A 9,110-nucleotide genomic window follows, 5' to 3' on the forward strand; every position below is an offset into this window, starting at 1 on the left:
TAATTTGCATTGGTTAAACGAATACATGGATTTAGGAAATGCTTCAAGATTCACAGATTTTTTTTTCTTATGTTTTTATTTTTTTTTTAAGCAAGTTTAAAGTCAAAGGGATGCCAATATTTCTGCTACACATGATGCAGATTGATTTTAAACTTTAAGGCGATGAGTTCTGAAAAACAAGTGTGTGTGTTGGTCCAAAACTAGATCAATATGTTTTTAAAAATGGTCCAGCTACAGCTGTTCTGAATGATCATTTTTAATAATTATAATCTTTGTTTATAACTCTGAGTAACTGTCTTTTTCTTAATTATTTAAATTTACAACAGCATATGGAATGTGTGTTACTAATTATGATGAAAACCAAGTATCTGTAAATGAAACCTTTGATGAATGAAGCTTACAAACAGAAGACAGTTGTCATGTTACATTTGAACCATAGGGCCAGTTTTCATGATTTCATTTTTCAGCTATTTCCATTGTTTCCTGTGAGGACATGTGGCAGCATGCAGACATCCTGGCTGTGTGTTACTGTAACCCAAGAGGTCAGGGACGCCATTAGTAAAATCATTCAGAAATGACTTGACTGTATCCTATTTTAGTTGCACCCTGGAGATCTCATCATTAGTCAATTGTCAGCGTTATCTGATAAAGGCCCATGCAGAGAGCATGCTCTACTCAGGCAATGAAGATAACATCAGTCACATTTAAGATGTACTGTAAACTGCATTGAAATACACAAATACTGTGTAAACTGTGTGTGTGACCACAAAAGAAAGTGATACACGTCAGCCAACACAAGTTTAAAAGCTTTATCATGAACATAAATCTTGAGAAAATGTAAATGAGGATAAATGAAAATACAAATGGGATGTTTTTCATGTTTATGTAGAAAATCATACAGAGTATATAGAAACAGAATAAACCCCCATGAACCTCCTTGCACCCATGAAGTTACTGCATATTAACAGCATCTGCATTTAGTTCTTTTATCTGTACAAACAGGAAGAAGGAAAATGATCAGTCACTGTGTATGCCATCAGTTTCCTGTGTTTGTGACTGTAAGTCACCTTCTGACATGTTTATGGTGCTGTGGATCTCGGCTTCGTGCTCTCTGGCTTTGGCCCTCAGCGTTGCGATACTGCAGGAGCGGAGCTCCTCTGAGCTCGGCCCCTTCGGCCTCTCCCACTTCCCCAACCTCTGGCTCACAGGTTGCTTACGCACACTCATTGCAGAAGTTGGAGTATTTACCCATGGATAGCTTTTTTCTTCCTGTTGTCTTTCCCAGTGCTCACTATCAGAACTTTCTGTCTGTTTTATACTCTTGCTCACTTTCTCAGATGCATCATCTTTGTCTCTTTTCACGTGAGGTCGGGCAACCTGGCCCTGGAGTTTCAGCTGCCTCCTCATCTTAGCTCGACGGTTTTGAAACCAAACCTTGAAACAAATGAAAGAAAGTGCAGAGTGTTTATCCTGTCGGTATGTGTTGGGTCTATTATAGGAAATATATTATTGTGTGTGTAAGTGTGTGTGCAACTGTTGTTTCATGTCAGTTTAACCACAACTTTACACCAGATTTATTTTTAAAATATAGAATAAATTAGAAAGTTTGAGCCATCGGGCTTAAACAAGTAAGCTTTAGAAAGGATAATTAAAATGGGGTTACAAGCCTGTAATCAGGTTTATATTTAGTTTGGACATTTGTCAAACACAGACACCCAAAAATGGATTAAAGATTTCTTTTTTTTTTTTTTATTATTATTAAAAATTCTAATACTCAAATATATTTGGGTCATTTTTTTTAAATTAAAAAAACCTCTTTAGGTATTTGTGCAGAAATTTATAAATAAAATAATACTAATAAAAAACAAGTGTATGAATAATATATAAATAATTAATATTCCTTTTGATATTACATAATGTTAATTTTCCTTTAAAAATTAAATTCCATTTAATTTTATATAGTTATTAGTCATTTTAAAGAGAGAAATTTTCACTAAAATAGAGACATTAATGATGAAAAAGGGGAAACAATTTCACATTGACAGCACCATTGAACTGTCCTAGTTTATTACTTATATCAGAATAATTCTTTTTTGTATCTCAACTGCTTATATTGAAATATTGATTTCAAGAGTCATTCGTTGAAATATACAATGATTTTTATAAAGTGAAGCAATGTATATTTCTGTGTGGATTCCCATGTAGAACTTTAGTGCAACATGACATGCTGTGTAAGCAAAATAGTTAAAAATCTTAAACTTGGTAAGAGCCAGAAAATGCAGTGATTTGACATGAATTTTCTCACCTTACATTATAAGTATTTATTTAAAAGGGAAAAAATATCTTTCATGGGTGCATAACAAGTCAAGAGTATTATATTAAGACAAGCTTTGGAAAAAAGTTACCCTTTTACATTGCATATTACAAGAAATTATCATTTCTAAAACATTTTTTGAGCCACAACATGACAACAACAACAACAATAATAATAATCTGACTGCATCAACATCTTTAGGTACATTCAAATTAATATATCACCAGTTGGTTGTGATGGGAAAAGACAGTTGCAGTAGGAGTTCAGTGAGCCAATTACCTGAACTCTGGCCTCAATCAGGTCCAGTCTGAGGGCCAGGGCTTCCCTCATGAAGATATCTGGATAGTGTGAGGTCTCAAATGCTTTTTCCAGCTCCTCCAGCTGCCAGCTGCTGTAGTTGGCTCGTGCACGCCGCTGCTTCACTGGCCTCTGTTCATCTGGAAAGCCCAGCACAAGCACCAATTAGACAATCGCCAACGGGTGACAAGGAACTAATGGGTCTAGATTGGGTAATTACCACAGCAATCATTAGACCCATTTTAGCACTGCTTGATAATTGATTGTTAGTTACGAGCTGTTAGTCAGTCTTTTGTAAACATTTGCACTGCAATCAGATGGTGATCACAGACTGTCTTAAAAGCTGAGAGTGCCAGTTTGGCTGAGCTCTATCTGAACGAGTCCAGTATCATATAATCAGTCATGTTTTGGCCAAAGTAGATGGGGCTTGAACTCACCTATGCTCTCTGTCAGTGGTCCAATCCCAGCTGCCTGTGTGGCCAAGAACAGCGCTTCCTTGCATGGGTCTGGCTGCAGATAATTCCTCAGGGATTCATAGTTAATAAAGGGTCCCGGGATCAGGATCTGAGGTGGAGAGCCCAGTCTGGTTGGGAGTGTAGGAAAAAAGTGAGCTGCAGGTGAATGAAAAACTGCAGGAAGGAGAGTGGATACCAGCTGCCCTGGGCTAAACATGTCCACGTGTTAAAAGTCCAATATCTAAGGTTGGTTTGCTGAAAATGGCCAGGTTGGCTTCTACAGAGATGCTGGTGGAATGACAAGCAACTCAAGGTCCAGAGTAAAAAACAAGTAGAGAACTACAGAGCTATGATGCACCCACTGGGCAGCTAGAGCTGCTCAGTGCAGGTAGAAGGTGTTGCCTGAAAAGTAAAGGTAAGACTTAAGAGGTGGAGGTGGTCTTACCTTAATTCCCCCCTCCCCTCCTGGTCACATGACATGCAAACAGATAAATTTCTGTCACCATACATATGCCTAGAACATTTCTATTTCTTTCTCCTTAACTGAAATAAGTTGCAACATATTTGTCTCATGACGAATTATAAGTCATGAATAATTAAATTCCTACCTGACCAGTTTAACAGCTATTGCAAAAACAAATCACTGCAAGGTACAGATGTAAAAAGTCACTTGGTTCTGTGGAAGGAAAGTAAACACAGAGTCAGCAGACCCTGAACAGCAGGTATTAGGATAAACACACAAAGTGGAAAACCTGTGGGTTTATTTGTTGTTTTTACTCCCTAATAACCTAATGTTTGCTCTGTTACTGACTTAATTTCAGTACCTGTTTTACTGAAGTGATATTTTATTTTACCTGTCACCAGTTCGATCTGTGCGTCATGGAAACTTTTACAGCAATAATGGTTCATAGCAACCAGTTTATTTTCTCCCATGTAGTTTTGGACATGAATCAAAATTAATTTATACAACACTCTTTGTACAAAACGAAGTGCAATACAAAAAGAAATCTAAATCCATCCATCACCCCCCAAAAAACAGCTAGTCACACATAAACACACATACATAACAAATACCCACACAGACATATAATATAGCCACAAGCACACACATCTAATAGTACAATTTAATAAATAATTTAATTTAACAAACTTTTCCTACAAGTTGTTATAGTATTATTAGCTAATATGAAAACAAGGTGCAGGATGAATCTTCAATATTTTATATCATTAAAAATGGCTACAAAAGAGGTTTTTGTCATTGTTGGGCATATATATGTATACATAAACAGACAAGACAAATCATTTAAATCATAAATAAATCCATTTTATGCAGAAAATCTGATTCCACCAAGTGTAGAAGATGCCCTATTCCACTATAAGCTTTTAAAGCACAAAACGTCATTATAAACATGCCTCTCACCTGAAGAACTGCTGGCGTGTCAGTCGAATAATCTTTTATAATTGGACTGGTGAAACACATAGTGTGACTTTCGTCACATTTGAGCAAGATCTTCACTTAATCTTTTACAAAAAGAGGTTAATTATATGTACTTTCAGGACAGCAGATTTTCTAAAACCAAAAGATGAAATTCAAAATAAACCTTTAATGATCAAAATATTTCTCTAAAAGTTGTTAACTAGCCATGTTAAACAAATATACTTTATTACCCCGTAGGAAAAGTTATTCAGTACAACAGAGTAAGAGACATCACACACAATCACAGAAAAGGAAGCAACTTGTCAATATTTAGTATCTAGACGACAAAGGGAACGAATAAATTCTTACACCAGTTTAATCTGCAGATTTGTCTCCTAAATCTTCTGTCTGACGGCAGGGAAGAGTTTGTTTTGTGGAATACTGATATTTACTCTCCTTTTGAAACCTGCTTGATCAATGAACCTGGAACAGTGTCTTCAGCTATGGGAAAATCTTTTGTCATATCCTGTGTTTGGTAATTAAGCAATAAGAAGTCAAATGTTATTACCACAGCTGTAACGTCTGTAGTGTCAAAGTATTACCAAACACTTGGAGGAATTTTCCATCTCAGATCAAAGCAACAACGCAGTAAAAGCCAAGACAGGAAGATTATTAACACTTTTTTTTCCCTTTGTGCAAGGCAGCTGTAGCTTAGCGCTGATGGATCTCACCAGCGCTGTCTGTGTGAATTAAACCCAGGTGTATCAATTAATCCAGGGATATGTATCATCCAACAGCACATCTTGCTGATTGCTCATCGGCTCTGATGTTAGTGAAAACATCCAGCTGTCAGTGTTGTCACCACTGCGCGGACTGGATGAGATGACTTTGATCAGGCCAGGACCTTTCCAGGGGGGGGAGAGCCAGTCAGAGCTCAGGTGAGTCATGGGATGGTCGTTCTTATGCATGAAGTGACAACTCCAGCTCCATTACCTGTGTGGCCCTTTCATCTGCACCTGTTCAAACACTTAAATTGATGCCTTGGTATAGGTAATGAGGAGGTCAGGAAGTGAACAGTTTGGATTTCTTTCAATTTTGAGTTGAAACTTAAAGCTCAGTTTTTTTTCCGTTAAATTAGTCATAACAAAATATATCAATTCTGCATCGTCTTCAATGCAACTGATTAAGAAATCTGTTTTAATACTTTTATCCATGTACAGAGGAATGTGCCTATAAGGGTGGGGCACACTAAATGAAAGAAACTGGGGAAGTGGTAAAAAGATTAGAAGTGTCTGGTTTGAGTTGTGGCTAAATAAACACCATGTGTGGTGGGACTGATGACTGAATAGCCATTGCGTTTGTCCCTGGCACACATAGTTACAGGGATTTCTGGTCTCTCTGAAAGAAGACCCCTTTCCCCCGCTCCCAAACTACTGTGTTTGTCTGTGCCTGGATCCTTTAATGCCCACTGATCCGGATAATCAGGGACAAAATTGGTGAAAACCAGTGGGGGAAGTTCTGACAGTAGTTCCTCAAAAGACCTGCTTGTGGATAATTGAAGGAGGTATTAAGACAACAATGTTAATGGATAATGCCAGGCTGTGTTGGTATTTCTGCTCACTGACTGACAAGACAACGTTGAAGATCCACGACTAAAACGGCAACCATTGCATCACATGCAGACCCTCACCTGCAGCCACAAAACGTGTATTGTCTCTGGGTTTAGTAAGTCACTGATGAGATGCCCCACACGCATCTTTGGCTTGAAATGGACATGTTTGAGCTTGTCGTCATTCACAAAGATTTACACCTGAAATCCCTCTAAAATTTGACTATTTGACTCAAGTAAGGAAAAGAAATAGTTAAAATTTGCTTTGCTAATGTGCATTAACAATGAAAGCAAAAAAAACAAAAACAAAAGCACTAGTAAGAAGTCATTTGTGAAAGCAGGTATTATACAAATTACATTAACATGCTAAAAGTAAAGAGCCTCTAACAGTCGTGTAAATAATGGTGTGTGAAATCTCTTGTTGAAGGGTCACCAAGGCAACCTGTAAAAATACACACTGTGTGATATTTAGTAAATGTAGTGTTAAAGCCAAATGTACTCTTTTTTTCTAACCTTATCAAATTAGTTTTAAATAAAAAAAAAAGCTTTAGTGCCAAAGCAAACTAGTAAATTGAGTTGCATAAACCTAACAACATCAGCTGTGGCTAAGCCCAAGCAAAAAAAACAAGAGAAGCAGGAAAAGAGGCTCAATGATTGATCAAGCTGAATTATTTTTATTGCTGGCACCTAAAATGAAGGTCTTGACCTATAATGTTAATATCTGAGATGTAAAACCTCTTGGAGAATGTTAGTTTAGAGAGGACGTCCAGCAGGTTGTGTTTATGTGAACAAACAAACTATAAGGTTTAATAGGTTGGAGGAGTTGCTTTTAAAGTAGAATGTCTCTACACAAAGTACAGCTTGCCTGTTGAGCAGGGATCTCAAACTGTGGACCTTGAGGGCCACCGTCCTGCAGGCTTTAGATGTTTTGCAGCGCCAACACCTCAGACAAATGAATGGATCATTGTATAGAACTATAGACAAGTGGTTGGCTTTAATTTTATTTGTATCAGGTATGTTGGAGCAGGAAGGCACCTAAAACCTGCAGGACAGTGACCCTAAAGGAGCAGAGTTTGAGATCCCTGATAGAGAGACTGCCTAAACCAGCGATAACTTGATACTTATTTGTTTGTGTCAACTTGGGTGCAGTGAAATATCCTAATGAACAGAACGTTGACATGTGTGTCCTATAGTTTATACATTTTATTAGGTATGGAAACATGATCAGTGTTTTTCAACCAGCTTGTAAATGAAGACTTTTAACTTTTAGCTCCATTTTTTTTTTTTTTTGGTCTCCTTAATCTCATGTGGAAAAGCCAAATTCTTCACAACAGGCAAAACTTCCTCATGACCAGCTGTGTACGTCTGCTGTTAAAGTATTGTGTTTTCACAGCTTTTTCTTTCTCTTGTTTTTTTTATTATTATTATTATTATTAAACAGCTTTCAGAAGCAGGCAAGAATGACATTTGTGAGCCAAAGCACAGCTGAGCAATGACTAAGCTAAAAGCTGTGTTTTAATGTTGTAACTCTTTATAGGTTCACCACTACAAGATACCCCTCATATATCCAAATAGTACAATAATATCACATAAAATCTGAGAAAAGAGTTACCCAAACACTGAAAAGCAGACCACACCACGCTTGTTCATAAGATGAGTTTATAGGTTTAAACATGGACGTTGAATGTTCATGACCTGAAAACTGTTAACAAAGCTCACCTGCTGAAATCTTTATATCATGGAATTTGTAGCATTAACAACACTGAATGATAAATTAATGATGAAGGCTACTTATCCCTTTTTTTCTCTGACAGACATGGCTGAAGTGGATTAACTCTATGCCCTCAGTTAGATAAGATCTGACTTAACGGTGATCATAAACACTGCACACTATTCTTCTTCTAAATCCACTACTATAGTCCTTCAGCTCATAAAACCAGAATTTTGCCAGATGTCATGCAGAGATGGATGATTATTGTCAGCTCCACTGTCATGGGAATTTATCTGTGTGGTGTAATTTTCAGGCTAGAACAGCAATGAGCACATATTTAATATTTAATGAAAGTATAAGTGAGGCTTAAGGGTTGTCAGTATGCCTCGGCTGTCAGTGACATGTCACATTATCATACTTATCGGATTGGGTCAATCTTAACTGCAATTACTGGTCTCATTTCTTTTTCATTCATTTCAAATCACATGGATCATTTTGTCCACTTCTGTGCAAACACATCAGCACTGTGCTCTCTGGCTGCTTCAGTATGTATTTTAGTGTCAACTGTGTGCACAAAAAAATCTATTAGTGGGAGCAAGGATTGGTATAATTCAATCAACACACCTAAAATGTCTTCGTAACTTGGACAAAAAGTGTATTTCATGGCTGAGGAAGCCCCTATGCCTGGTGCCTCACTCTCCCTGGTAATAGTATCCCACAGTGAGCAGGTTGATTGTTTTAGTCCTGGATCACTGGCCATGGGATAAACCTGAGAGCCCAGCCTGCTTTTCATGTCAAAACCTTCAAGGGAAAGCGGCCACAATCCAAGAGCAATCACACTTGAGACATCAAAGTGCCAGAGAGAGAAGAGGCGAGAGCCGGTCCACATTTTTCTCCATGCAAGCCAAGTGCAACTCAAGCGTGGAGCAAGAGGAGATGATCTAAGACGTGGGTGCCATTGAGAGGAAGACGAAGAGCAGACAGATGTGTATGGGCAGGTAGAAGCACATCAGGGGCCCTTGTGGAGACACCAAGAAGCCTCTGCTGGTCGCATTCCTGCTCGCTGCTCAGTCACTGTCCATTTTCACATGACCAGGAAAACATTTACAGGGCAGAAATGTTCAGATCCTTTAAGAAATAAAACAGATAAAATCAGGAAAACAACTGTTTAGTATCCAAAGTTAATGGATAAAAGTCTGTATATATATATGTTTAAAGTTTTAGCTGTTTGAAATGCTTTAAGTGTCACTTAAACTATTGGTTCCCAGCAGGGCCCCTTGCATATGGTCACAAGCTAAACCTGACAC

At 37.8% G+C, this 9,110-nt stretch overlaps 1 protein-coding gene across 1 annotated transcript; it reads right to left on the reverse strand.

Moving 5' to 3' along the window:
- Positions 1–844: 844 nt before the first annotated feature.
- On the reverse strand, positions 845–3,427 carry si:dkey-43p13.5 (visual system homeobox 2). Its single transcript, XM_041974580.1, has 3 exons — positions 3,049–3,427; positions 2,594–2,751; positions 845–1,434 (listed from the first exon to the last, which is right to left on the reverse strand). The coding sequence occupies exons 1-3, from the start codon at positions 3,281–3,283 to the stop codon at positions 1,018–1,020; spliced, it is 810 nt and encodes a 269-aa protein (XP_041830514.1). The 5' UTR covers positions 3,284–3,427; the 3' UTR covers positions 845–1,017.
- Between the last annotated feature and the right edge of the window lie 5,683 nt (positions 3,428–9,110).

Source organism: Melanotaenia boesemani, chromosome 2 (genome assembly GCF_017639745.1).
Source record: "Melanotaenia boesemani isolate fMelBoe1 chromosome 2, fMelBoe1.pri, whole genome shotgun sequence".
Classification (NCBI taxonomy): Eukaryota; Metazoa; Chordata; class Actinopteri; order Atheriniformes; family Melanotaeniidae; genus Melanotaenia; species Melanotaenia boesemani.

Coding starts and splice junctions, on each gene's coding strand:
- si:dkey-43p13.5 (XM_041974580.1), bottom strand. CDS start 3,283: ATGTTTAGCCCAGGGCAGCTGGTATCCACTCTCCTTCCTGCAGTTTTT. Junction 2,752..3,048: donor ACCACTGACAGAGAGCATAG/GTGAGTTCAAGC, acceptor TGGGCTTTCCAG/ATGAACAGAGGCCAGTGAAG. Junction 1,435..2,593: donor TGATTGAGGCCAGAGTTCAG/GTAATTGGCTCA, acceptor ATTTGTTTCAAG/GTTTGGTTTCAAAACCGTCG.